We start from the raw sequence: 13231 nt of genomic DNA, 5'->3' as shown, positions 1-13231 counted from the left end.
TTCCAAGAATATTTTTAAAAAATGATCGTATCCGTCATTTTAATTAATTTTTAAGATATATGTTTTGACGCGAAATCTTGGCTTCTCATAATACATGACACGGATGCTCAGAAAATATTACCATTATTAAAGCGTAACCGGAACAACCTCTGACCAGGTTTTAAGTCATGTAGCAAAATGTATAATCGAGGTACGAGAGAACACAAATGGGCAACTGGTGGTTGATGAAAAATAAAAATATTCTTGATCTATGCAGCATCTTCTATAAAATCTAATCCTCTGCTGGAAATCTGAGCACTTGTACTTCTTTCCCACGTAACTCCTAACAATTTTGAGAATTCACTTCTTCAGCTTTCACACGTTAAATTCGATCCATATAATCTAGATATTCAAAGATAAATCGTAAAATTAATATTGTATTTCATTATGTATTCTATTCTATTTTTCTATATATAAATGTTAAAAATTTATAGAAAGGATAAATATAATTTTACTAATAAATATTCATAAATAAACCAGATTATATAATGGGATAAATTATGGTGAATGGTTAAATATATTTGACTATTATTATATATATATATATATATATAGTAATTAATTTATTACTATTTGCCTTTAAATCATTTCATCCTTGCCATTAATAAAAATAATTCTCGAATCAATTAGAATGAAAATAAGACATTTTAAATTCTACGAAATTTAAATGAAATAAATTATCTTCTCATTGATATTAAAATATTAGAACATATTGTAAAAAGTTACGAGTTATCGTTAAACTTTACCATTAGAGTTCGTTCACATCTTTTAATTTTTAATTTAAGTAAATAATGTTAATAAAATTTTACTTTCTCACAATTGTAAAATTGTTTTAGCATTTATACAAATTTAAAAATATATAATAATGTAAAAATAATATAAAATAGAAATGGAATAAAAAAGAAATTTACCATTATTATTAAAATTATCCAATTATCACACTTAAGAGAGTTGAGAAATCTTAATACAATCTACTCGCGGTCAATATCATTACTCCCTAAAAACTATCTTTATTCTGTATCCCTTATCTCTTCCATCCAGGATTTCCATAGCAGAGACAAGGCAGTTCCCTCGTCGGTACCACCGAAACGAAAGCCAATGAGATTCAACTTTGATCAGATCCTCTGCCAAGTGATCTCTATTACGCAATCTCTGCTATCAGACATTGTGCTGGTCCCATGAAATTTTCTGACGGTGCAACCATGGTGTGCTCCATCGCCCAAGGCTCCGACAGGAATCGCGTGGAACCTGCCCAAGATCAAAGCTGATTCCTCCTATGCCTTCCGCGACGATAAACCGAAACAGGAGGTTAACGACGTCTTCTGAAGGGATATTGTGGTCCAAGAACTTTACGATCCGATGGCTAATCTCTGATTAAAGGGAAAGAAGCTTTAATTATAATGGAGAAGAAATTAAATTCTTGAAATTTCAAGTTGAGTAAAACATTTAAATTAAACAATATATATATATCGCTGTTACAGATATTAGACTTACCTTAATTTGCCTAATTTAAAGATAATTATATGTAAACTTGCAATATTTTTTCACATGGTTTAAAAGTATTTTATGATTATATTATACGTGTATTTTAATAAAAATAATAAACAATTATCAATGTCATTTACATCCATGTTCCATTATATTCATATTCCTTAACAATTTCCATCTATCATTATTTGACCAGTAATTAGAATTTAATAATAATTCCTAATGAAATCACAAAAATTTTTCAAACATCACCAATTTTTAACAATAATTTCATTTAGCATCTCTCTCTGTCAAGCTTAAAATTATTACAGTTATTATTATAAATTTAATGTTTCAATACCAACGTTACTGACTTCACTTTAACAAATAGAATCAAACACTCTCCGGGTGGCAGGAGCAAACCGATCGGGTCTGTAAATAATTCAATCTCTGAGTTACAATCTACAGCACTGTTCTTCGAAATGGCGTGAAAAACTTGCTCATGCCTTGTTCCTTGTTCATCGAAAAAAAAAAAAAAAGAAACAAGAACTGCGGCTGAATCGGTGAACGAACATAGGGACGCACTTTCGATTAAGCTTTGATACTATCGTGGGTTTCGTGTCGATCCGGAAAAAGTGTGTAACAGGGCCAACAAGAAAAACGAATCAATGATTACTTGTGCACACGAGACACGAACAAAAGCGTGCCATGGACAAGTCTATTTGTGTTTTCTTCGACGAATCTGGGCAACTAGAGGCGCACGCACGTTACTATAGAGACTCGATGACGAGCAAAGAAATGCGCGTGAGACTCAGCAACGATCAAACAGCATCGAAGAACAATCCTTTCATTTTTATTCGCCATCGAGCAGATGGAACTCTACGCTTTCCACGCGAAAAGCTCAAAGAAAGGAAGCGACTTTTACGAATACGCGTGGATTTTATTGGAGCAATTCTCTCGAAGAAGACAGTCCTTCGAATATTGATGCAAAGGAAATTCGATTGTGATGGAGGTTCTTCTAGGAAATTCCTACATTTCTCTTTCCCTTTTTGTTTGGATCGTTGCGTAATTTTGAAACCTGAAAATTGGACAATTTTATTTTCGTTCGTAGTGTAATTTCTTTGAAATACGTTCCTTTTTTACTTACTGTTCCTCAATTCCCTTATTCCATATTTTATCTTTCATTAATATTTCTTAAGGAAGGGAAAGAAATAATAATAAGTAATTCTCAATGACAACGTTATAGCGTATTGTAACTGCACAATCTTGATTTTGCTTGCTTTTTTTTTCTTCCCCATTCTCTTTCCCGTCCACCCATTGTTGGCCGTGTGTCGAATTTTGCATTTACGAAACTACAAAAAGGTATTCCGACTGACTCCGCTCAATTTGCGAATACCATTCCCTTTGAAGTTTCTCTTTCCGTAGGACAATCCCATTGAAAATCGCTGTCTGTTGGTGAAAAGCTCGTGAAATGTCAAAAGTGCAGAACCAAAAGCACGTGGCGTTGCTCGAAATTTCAGTTCGTCAAAAGTGAATACATTTTATTCTCTTTCATTTTCTATTTTTTTATGCTCTTTCTCTATTTTTTTTTTTTTTTTATTTTTATCATTCAATTATAAACGCTCTAGCACAATTTCAATTCTTCGATCCGCCAAAAAGTCGGATTTGAACGATAATTTTTCTTCTTTAGCTAAGTTTAGTTAAGTTTAGTCTAATTTTCGTGGCAACAAGATTTCTGCAAGATCACGGCAAATCAAAGAGCAATTTAATGAAAATAGAAAAGTTTCGCCTGTAGTGTGACCAAGTTTGTTGATAATGTTAACACGTAGTAGTTTAGAAACTTCAATTTCGAGGTGAAGCTTCTTTCAGAATCAGATAATTAGGTTCTTGACCATGGCGTCAAGTTGGGTATTTTTCACTGAATAAAACTAATAAAATTGTAGAATTTACAGCGAAGAAAACTTCACTTTACAATCTTGACTGAAAACTCACTGAAAAACTTTCTTTTCCTTCAAACTTAAAAATGTCTACTAAACACATAAAGAATTAAAAGACTATCGAACAGAGACAAATGAATATTCCTTGAAATACAGAATTCTATTAAAATGAGATTTTAATCAATTACATCACAACTCTCATTCTAATCCACTTCATACAAGTGAGAAGATTCAATAAACTTTTATTACATCGCTTCCTTTCCAACAATTTCCTATAATTTATAAAACAAATGAAATTACTCTTCCATTATTCTCATCTTTACAAGAATCTTCCCTAAATCTGACTACTCCAAATCGGCGATTCAAAGTCCGGATGCGTGCGATCGGTCGCCACCTGCTTTCTCAATCTCTCCCGGAGCTACGGCAAAACAATCGATCGAAGTCGCTAATTTATATTCGCACCAGCTCACCACCGGAGGGAATACAGTTAATCGAGTCTATCGTTAATTGAACGAACGCAATTCCTGCTGGCCGCGCAAGCGGCAGATCCGATAGACAAACAGATAGACAGGACAGTTTGTTCGGTCCGTTTGTTGGTTCGTAGCCGTGTCTACGTAGATGGCTAATTGTGACGTCCATACGAGAGAGTGAAGAGATCGTTACGTCGTCCATCACCCATTTATGGCCGCAGAGCCACCTGCCTCTCCCATGGTTTCGCATGAAGATAGAGCCGTTTCGAACGAAAGCCGACCTCCTCTGAGTATCGAGTATTTTGTAACGAGGATTCAACAGGCAGGATCAATTTCTTCCTTTCCTCTCCTTTTTCTACGTGGTCAGAGACACCACGTGTGTATTCTCCTTTTTTCAGGTTTCGTCGAACGTTCGCCGCCGCACGACGAAGATGATCGATGAGATCCACGCGAACGATCGACAAGACAAGGATCCTAGGACGAGATAGATAGATCCAAACAGGGGTGATCGTTTATTGATGACGCGTCGAGTGCCTCTGAAGCTGCTCTTGAATTGATAATACTTGAGAATTAACGCGGCCGAGGGCGAAGGTTTAAGGAGCCGTGAATGATGGGTTAAAGTTTCCATGGCCAAATTTGAGGAACCTGAAAAGATGTGAATGGTTAGAAAATTACTGCGATGAGAGTTGAATATGTATACTTTTGTTGAATAAATACCATTAAGATCTTGATCGTTCAATTTCTTAATAGAATTTGTATAATATTCATGTGAAAATATTACATAAAATTGGAAATTCTTTTGATTATATAATTACGATTATGTCACTTTGTAAAACGTATTTTATCAATTTTCATATTCTTTTCACATTTTAAATACGATTTATCTATTTCGATTAGATGAATTTCTTAAGACATCCGTTTGCTTCTTCATACAGCTAGTTCCTACAGACGTTCCGGTCTAATTGCATCGCACATATTTCATCTCCAAGACAAATATCTCTCCACGAGCCGTGCAATCAAGCAGAGAGGCTGTGCCTTTTCTATTTGCCCTTTTAATCTGCGACCTGTCTCTCCGATTTCGATCATCAACCATATCAACCAACATATATCATCCGTGACAAATATTTTCTTCTGATTCACGTAGAATCTTCATACCTCTTTGTTTTCCCATCTCCGTCTTTCTCTCCTCGAAATATTTGTTAAAATTTATAGAATAACAGAACGTAATAATATTTTAAATAATTTAATAAAGAAATATTTAATCATTTTAAAACGATTAAACTTCTTTCCTCGATTAAATTTCAAAAGTTTAAATTCTTGACTTCAATCTCCTAATAATGTTTGTATTTATATAGTTTTACAAATACATTTTAAATACATCTCACAGATTCGTATACAGTAACTGGCCAACTATTCGGCAGAAGAGTTAATCCGGTGAAATAATCACGGTATGATTACGCTAATCTCCAATCACATGTGTTCGTAAGTGAATTTCCTGATACTAGAACGCACTAAATACAGACACGATTATTATGCCGTAGTTTTCGTTATGTATTGCGTTAAACCTTTCGTACTATTCGATCTCTAATTCAACTCTAAATTCAACCATCCATTATAAAATAATTGTAATGTCATGGTTGATCGATTCTGTTACAATTTAATCATTATTCTACAAGGAAGGGAAATAGGAAATCCTAAAAGGATTTTCTATTCTACGAGATCATTTTTATGGTATCAATAAAGTATAAATTCTTTTAAACTGTAAATTATAAATTATCAACCGATGAGATTTAGCTTACAACGAGAATGATGAAAAAATTTCCAATGAATAATCGATCGAAATGAATTTTTTTCACGTGGAATCGAAAGCAGAGATAGGGGATGAACGCAAGAAATAAAGTGAAATCACAACATCGGAGATGAGGAAACAAGCGTGCGAGCTTACTTATCAAAACGATACAATTACGACGCGGTAGTCGCCGGTTTTACATAATGCATATCGAGTTACAAAGTAATGTTCAGAGCACGCACCGCGGTGGCACTAATTTCCGTGAATCAACAGCGCCAGGAAGCTCTTCTTGCACAGCCGCTTGAAAAGTAACCGCGTAGTCACATCGGTGATTAGTGATGGGACTGATCGCGAAATCATTCGACACGAGGTTCAGACAAGCAGTAATTTCTAAGTCTTCGTTGTTAAAATTCCAAAATTTCCATTCTTTCATATTTCAAAAATTTTCTATGCATCCTTGTACATCTGTATCTAAATTCATATGCTCTTCAATTTCTGAAATTTCTTTTCTCAATTTCCATACTCTTATACTGATATATTTCCTATTTCTGAACATACCTTCAACTCATACGTCTATATCTTCATAATTTTCTTTTTAACTTCCTGGTTTCATCTACAATAACAATCGTTATGTATTTCTTCTCCAGTTTTACGTCATAATATCTCATCAAAGTATTGCTTTCATTTAAATAACGATACCATACCTTACTTATGATTTCAACGGTAACATGTAGTTTGTTTGACCGGATTTTCGATACGATACGTGAGAGTATTAATCCCATCACTATCGCGATGATCGGCAACCGCACGGCAGGCGGTCGGCTTCTTTCCCGCAGCTCCTTCCAGGGCGACTCTCGATCCATGTTTCATGAGGCTCCTCATGCTCGAACTAGAGAAAGGGCCGGCCACGTACAAGCACTTACAAGCCGAGGGAGGCAGGCCGCTGTTCTGAATCACAGGTACCTAGGCGATTCTTTGTGATCGATACACTCGCGACACTACGGCGCCACCCTTACCTTTTTCTTCTCGCGATTATAATTGTCTTTATCCACAAAGAGTGGGGAAGCTCCTTACAAACGTTCCATGAAATGATCCTGATTGAAATCGCTAACTTTATTTGCGTCGATATTAGATAGTGTCGAACGAAAGTTATAGGGAACCTTTGTTAGTGAGATAAGATGATTACTATGTGCCGAAGTTCATTTAAACGAAAAGTTTCATTATAAAGTTTGAAGCCGATGTAACATAGGAAGATTTTCATTGATCAAATTATTAATCTTAATTGTGCAAGTGGTACAGTTTTCTTGAGTGTAAAGCAATAAAATTCTGAAACTAAAGAAAGATAAAAATTACTGATTAATTAATGATTAACTGATGACTTAATAATAGTCGTTAATAATTTTTAATTTTTATGAGATATAAAAATTATGTTTGCTTTTTAATAATTTCATTATTTCATGGATTGAATTTTTTTTTTTACTATGTTATTAAAGATTTACTTATAAAAAATTTTGAAATAAATCTATTTAACAGTATATTGAAATAAATTTTAGATAGATTTAGATGAATTCATTTATATTTCAAACTAAAAGAACGAAATAAATTCATCAAGGCTTACAAAGGTTATTATAAATTTTATAATTTTTTATCATTTTAAACTCTTTAATCTCTTTAATCTCTTTCCCTCAAGTTGAGAAAAGATACGAATCGAATTGGATATGGGCATACCCGGATAAAAGAAAAATTCAAGCACGAAATGTGCGTGCACACTTTCAGTGGTCGCAATGAATAATGGACAGACGGAACATTTCGTCGGGAATGTCATGCAGGCCGAATTCGTAGAAGAGAATCATCCTGTACACGCGTCTACTGCGAAATACAGTTGCGTAGAGGCAATATAATCTCAGAGATTTCAGGGAATCATCGATGAATTCGACGAAATCTCTTTTGCGGTGAACGGAGAAAGGGTTAATATGACTTACGTTCGCCACGTGTCCCGACGCATGTTTGAAAAACGAACGCAATCTATAAGCTCGCTTGTCTTAACCGATCGACCATCGATTTGTTTATAAATAACAAATTGTAGATTATTATCACCCACTGAGTTCTTGGTAATTGAATCAGAATAGAATGAAATTACCCGAGATCTTGATATCTGCTTAACGAATTGCATGTAATAATATTTTATATCAAAAAATTTATTTCAATTTTTTTTATCTTTTAATTTTTTTATTCAAAGAATTAAAATATTCCTATTTACCTTACATTTGATCCAATTGAAATTGAGAGAATTAAAATCACGACATTTTTCAAAATGTCTGCTGTTAACTCTAATTTGTAATGATTTAACATGACATCTTCATTAAAATTATTTTGCGATATTTGTTTATAAAATATATAAATATAAATAAAGTATATCTTTAAGTTATGAAAACAATATTGAAGAAAGATTAATACAAATATTTCGAACAGAAAAAAGAAGCTATCAGTAGCACATCGCGTGAAGCAAGAATGAAAAATTCGTTTGACAGGAAATCGATGATGCGTTGTTACAGTTGATGCATTCTTAGATTCCCAATACAGTGTTACGCGATGAAATTTAAACGAAATAGCAAACAGAATCAGAAACTGATGTTCATATAAATATGGGGTTAGGTCAAGTAAAAATTCACATTAATCCATAGCTCACTATTCACTTAATACATATTAGATTTTTTTTTTCATTAACTTTTCTCTTTATCCATTTTTCGCTTTATTTCTCTTTTCACATCCTGTATTTATCGTAATGGCATATGACTAAACAAATTATTCACGAACAATATTATGAGAAATATTTGTATTTGTGTATGTGACAGATTTAAAATAACTTGAATAACACATTTCATTTACTGCACTTTATATTTCTTCTATCAAATTTTCTTTTTCATTCCTTGCCTAATTTATATTTATTATTTCTTATTCATATCACCTTTACTAGATTTGAAAAGTTAATTTTTTTAAATTTTTAAATTTTAATTCTTTATTATTTTTTGTTTAATCGATTTAATTTAATAGAAAACTAACATAACAGAAATGTGGCGTCATCTGGTATATAAAGAAGTAATTATTTAATTTTGTTGTTAAGATCATTGTCCTCTTTATCCTTAAGCTTAACATTAAAATATTATAATGAATTTTTATTTATATTAAAATATATAACAAATTTATTTAAAAATAAAAAAAGTATTCATTTTATTTAACTTTTAAAATAAATAATTCTTAAATCATAAATTAAATCATGATAATGATAATCGAGATATAATACGCATGGCATGATCGAGATAGTACAATCGATTAGCAACTATATCTACATATATATATATGGCTGTTTTTCTAACCTCAAAGTAACGCATGAGTTGCATGCGTTAAAAAAAATTAAAGTGTCAAAATTTAATACTGGGAAAAGGAAATGAGCGATGCCGAACTTCAGGAAGAGGAAAGAGAAGTACTTCTTTCGATATATGATGGAGATCCAGCTTTTAAACAGTTGACACCTACTACATTTCAGTATAAGGTTTGTCCTTCATAAAAATATAAAAATTTTTCATTATATATTTATTTATTTTTTTGTATTGTGAAATATAATAACTTAATTTTAAAGTTAATCAATATTCGTGATTAAATTATATTATATTCGAACTTTATTAAAATAATGGTTTTTAAGTTAAAATAATTTTTTAACTTTATATATATATATATATATATAAAGTTAAAATATATATATAAAGTTATTTTATATATATATATATATATACATATCTATATATAAAACATTAATTTTATACACAGTATGGAGAGGACAATGATATGAAATCATTTCTATTGGAAATTTCGTGGGGCACAACATATCCATCAGAAAGACCTACTATTAATATGAATACATTTTATAACAAGCACATGTAAGTCCAACCATGTTGTTTTTTGACTATCCTTGCATTCTGTTGCTTTTATTAAAGGTGAATGATTGGAATACAGTGTACAAGAAGTAAAAGATAAAGTGGTTCAACATCTGAAAGCAGAGGCTGATCAATGGTTAGGAAGTGCTATGACTTACACATTATTTCAATCTATACAAGAACATTTTACCGAATTAATCTCAGCTCAACCAGATACTGTTGTTGATTTAAACTCGCAAATTAACCAACTTAAAATAACAGATGAACATCAAAAGGTAAGAAATAATTATATCAAATTATAAATTTATTTAAGATACATATATAAGAGAATCAATATGTTACGTCAAGCTGGAAGAAACAACAAAGAAGCCAAAGAAGGAACATCTAACTAAAGCTCAAAAGCGCAGACAATGGAATAAAGCAGATGGAAAAGGAGAAAAACCACGAGGATGGGATTGGGTGGATATAGTAAAACATTTATCACAGACTGGCCCTAAACAAGAGCAAGAGTCATAGTTTAACTTCATTGAAATATTTGTACAGGTTAAAGGCGTATTATATTTTTATAAATTATTGGAAATAAACTGGTTTCCATGTAGATTTTTACTAATAATATAATCACCTGTGATAAAAATTTGTAAAAAAATATTTATAAATAATTTTATCTCATTTCCAACAAATAGTTACAAGATATGCAAATAAAATTGCTTAAATAATTAACAATTATAAAATTTTATCAAGGTAAATAATAAGGAACAACAATATTTTAATTTCCAATGTTCATGCTGTTTTTTTTTTACCAGTTTATAATTTTTTATAAAAATCTCCATCCTGCTACTGGTAACAAATTAGTTTCTGTTTTCCATCCTAAAAAATTAATATAAAAAATTACATAAATAAAAGAAATATTAAACTTTTATCATATAATAGCAAAATTATTTACCTTTATTTTCAAGATCACTAATAAATGCTTTAAATTCATTAGAAATCAATAAATTCGTAGCATAAATACTCTCTATGGCTTTTGATGATTGTATGCCATTGTTTGTAGTTGAATATTTTTTATTAAGTACATAAAGCCGCATCAAGGGATACGACAAATCACTTACTTCAGGTTTTAAGAAAACATCCTAAAAAAGCATAATATTAGAAGTATAAATATACAACATATATACAAACGTATTTATATGACTTACTTACAAGTGGCACTTTCAAAGACATACAAATAAACAAGCCGCAAAGACAAGCATGAAAATATGCTTCCAAGACATCATATGGTTGCGCGTCTTTTTTAAGGCATATAAAAATAGTTTTATTTTGTACATCAATAGAAATCAAATATTTTCTATCTAAAAAGAGTTTCAATGAAAGCTCAGTGTCACTTGTTAAAATTAAATCTTTTTTTATAAGAGCTGCAAGAGAGACACCTATTTTTATATTAAATCCACATATGTTCATTGCTGCAAAAAAAATTATTAATAGAAATAACAATCTGTATTAATATTTGTAATTTAATATTTTAAATTGAAATCAAATATTCTTACTAGATTTTGTTAATAATAATACTGATTCCTTTTTGTTAACTTCTTCTGGTTTTGGAATGACTTCATTCGAAATATAACTTTTTACTATTAAAGCTAAACGATCTTCATTTAAAGAATTTAAGCATAATGCTTTTACCGCCGAATAATTTGCATAAAGATGTATTATCACGAGGAAGAGATAGAGTTCCATTATGTATCTACATGCAGATATATAGATACATGCTATAGATACATTAACAATATTGCTAACACGTTTCTTATAAAATTAAATTCACTTATTACAAAAACAATAAATATTTGTAATAAAATACTTACTGGCCATTGTGAAAGATTGAAAGTATTAAAATACCAACAAAAGATGCTATTAAATTTACACATGTTTCTTGACTTCCATCTTTAGCTGATACATCTGCCAAATTATTTTGTAATGCCTATAATACAATTCATTATTATAATTAAATAAATCTGTTTTTAAATTTTTTTTACCTGATGTTGTGTAAGTGCCGCTCTTGTTGCTCCACCAGCAACACCAACAATTGATTTCATTGCTGTAGAAATACATAATATTCCAAGAGAATAAGAGGAAAAATAAGGTAAAAGTAATTCTAATCCCATTGCTAAATCATTAAGAATATCAGCAAAAAGTCTCCATTTTTTACATTGTCCATCTAAATCTGTCCTAATGAATGAAAAACAAATGTTATTTTTTAAAGATTAATTACAAGTATTATATTCATTTATATAATTTTACTTACCCATTCCACCATGCAAACATAATTCGACCAACCATTCCAGTTCCATCTTTTAATATCCATGTTATTGCTGCTGCTAATGGAGTTGCTGCAGCTTCACCTACACCTACTCCTTGCATAATAGAATGTGTTGTGAGAGTTCCCATTATGGTACTTGCAAATGCCTACAACAAATTAAAAAATAGTAATACAGATTAAATTTCACTTAAAAACAATAGTTTCATTCATAATATTGCAAATAAATTTTGTATCTTTCTATGTAAACTAACCTGAACTGTATCCCATATTTGATAAGAAGTATAATCGGGATGAACGCTATCAGGAAATCCTTGAGGTAAAAATACTTCTTTTATAATCGATATTAAACCGGAATAAAAAGACTTCGTTCTAGTTGTGTCTGATAACAGTTCAGTTATCGATTGCTCGTCTGTAGAAGTTAAGCGATAGGTTAGGTAAACTAATAGTAATGTTTATTATGTCAGAATACAGATACCTTTTGATTTGACGAAAAATCTATCTTTCTCACTCCCGTAGGCCTCAGTGAATAATAATCGCTCATGCATCTCGAAGTGCACTGAGGTTACTTTGGTTTAATTTGAATGCACCGTATGATAACATATGCACTTTTATTAACGATCATAGTCGCTGTTATATCCACGCGCGATTACACTTGCACTACAGATGCAACAAAATTCCCTAATATTTTACGAAAAATATATCACGAAAATTTCATAATTAAATATTTTTCAAAAAAGGATTCACTAATACACAAAAATATATGAAAAAAGACGGCGAAAATAAAATTCTCTTTTCTTTTTTTTTCTTTTAACAAGAGAATATATGATATTTCAATTTAAAAATTTTATAAAATGAAAAATTTTTGTTTACTTATTCAAATATTTTTCATATTTTATTTTTATAATTTTTCTATGATATTGCACTGCGCATTTGAGAAAATTAAAGAAGCATCTTCGATTATTTCATTTAATTCGTTTATGCATGCATCCAATCTTCTCTTTACATTTTTAGCATCAAATTTTGAGTTCTTTAATAAATTAATTTTTTGTATTTTATTATGGAAATCTGAAATGAAATGGTTTCCACGAACTTCTGCGCCACCAGCCATTCGATTTATTGAATATTTAAAAAGTTCACTTTCATCTTCCATATTGTCTGTTAAATTTATTTTATACTTATTGTTAATCAATTCATTTTTCATTTCCGATCCAATTTTATTTTCTTGCGATTTTTTCTTTTCAGATTCAATTAATTTACACGTATAATTAACTTTTGCACAT

The 13231-nt window shown here is 30.8% G+C and overlaps 2 protein-coding genes and 1 long non-coding RNA gene across 5 annotated transcripts; 1 reads left to right on the top strand and 2 right to left on the bottom strand.

Annotated features, from left to right (window-relative positions):
• Window positions 1-1601: 1601 nt before the first annotated feature.
• Window positions 1602-8960, bottom strand: LOC107992530 (uncharacterized). 3 transcript variants are annotated; one of them, XR_009829050.1, is made up of 6 exons: window positions 7963-8960; window positions 6407-7034; window positions 6261-6315; window positions 4631-6197; window positions 2654-4558; window positions 1602-2584 (listed from the first exon to the last, which is right to left on the bottom strand). It is a non-coding gene; the product is annotated as an uncharacterized LOC107992530 (long non-coding RNA). The 3 variants fall into 3 exon arrangements; XR_009829051.1 differs by having other exon boundaries at window positions 4631-6315; window positions 6407-6665; window positions 6719-7034; XR_009829049.1 differs by having other exon boundaries at window positions 4631-6315; window positions 7963-8959.
• A 69-nt stretch (window positions 8961-9029) lies between these two features.
• Window positions 9030-10404, top strand: LOC107992535 (RWD domain-containing protein 4). The gene is made up of 4 exons (XM_017048471.3): window positions 9030-9255; window positions 9531-9640; window positions 9717-9912; window positions 9986-10404. The coding sequence occupies exons 1-4, from the start codon at window positions 9151-9153 to the stop codon at window positions 10151-10153; spliced, it is 579 nt and encodes a 192-aa protein (XP_016903960.1). The 5' UTR covers window positions 9030-9150; the 3' UTR covers window positions 10154-10404.
• On the bottom strand, window positions 10284-12568 carry LOC107992531 (RUS family member 1). Its single transcript, XM_017048465.3, has 9 exons — window positions 12427-12568; window positions 12203-12360; window positions 11937-12097; window positions 11668-11860; window positions 11497-11612; window positions 11182-11378; window positions 10838-11097; window positions 10581-10767; window positions 10284-10504 (listed from the first exon to the last, which is right to left on the bottom strand). The coding sequence occupies exons 1-9, from the start codon at window positions 12494-12496 to the stop codon at window positions 10452-10454; spliced, it is 1395 nt and encodes a 464-aa protein (XP_016903954.1). The 5' UTR covers window positions 12497-12568; the 3' UTR covers window positions 10284-10451.
• Between the last annotated feature and the right edge of the window lie 663 nt (window positions 12569-13231).

This window comes from Apis cerana, linkage group LG3, assembly GCF_029169275.1.
Source record: "Apis cerana isolate GH-2021 linkage group LG3, AcerK_1.0, whole genome shotgun sequence".
Lineage (NCBI taxonomy): Eukaryota > Metazoa > Arthropoda > Insecta > Hymenoptera > Apidae > Apis > Apis cerana.
This window is presented reverse-complemented; position numbering and strand designations above follow the sequence as displayed.

Bases quoted from the DNA above. Each gene is read 5' to 3' on its own strand.
- LOC107992535 (XM_017048471.3), top strand. From the start codon at position 9,151: ATGAGCGATGCCGAACTTCAGGAAGAGGAAAGAGAAGTACTTCTTTCG. The intron at 9,641-9,716 runs GTAAGTCCAACC...ATTGGAATACAG, and splicing joins ACATTTTATAACAAGCACAT to TGTACAAGAAGTAAAAGATA. The intron at 9,913-9,985 runs GTAAGAAATAAT...TGTTACGTCAAG, and splicing joins TAACAGATGAACATCAAAAG to CTGGAAGAAACAACAAAGAA.
- LOC107992531 (XM_017048465.3), bottom strand. From the start codon at position 12,496: ATGCATGAGCGATTATTATTCACTGAGGCCTACGGGAGTGAGAAAGAT. The intron at 11,861-11,936 runs GTAAGTAAAATT...TTCATTCATTAG, and splicing joins ATGTTTGCATGGTGGAATGG to GACAGATTTAGATGGACAAT. The intron at 10,768-10,837 runs GTAAGTAAGTCA...ATGCTTTTTTAG, and splicing joins TGTCTTTGAAAGTGCCACTT to GATGTTTTCTTAAAACCTGA.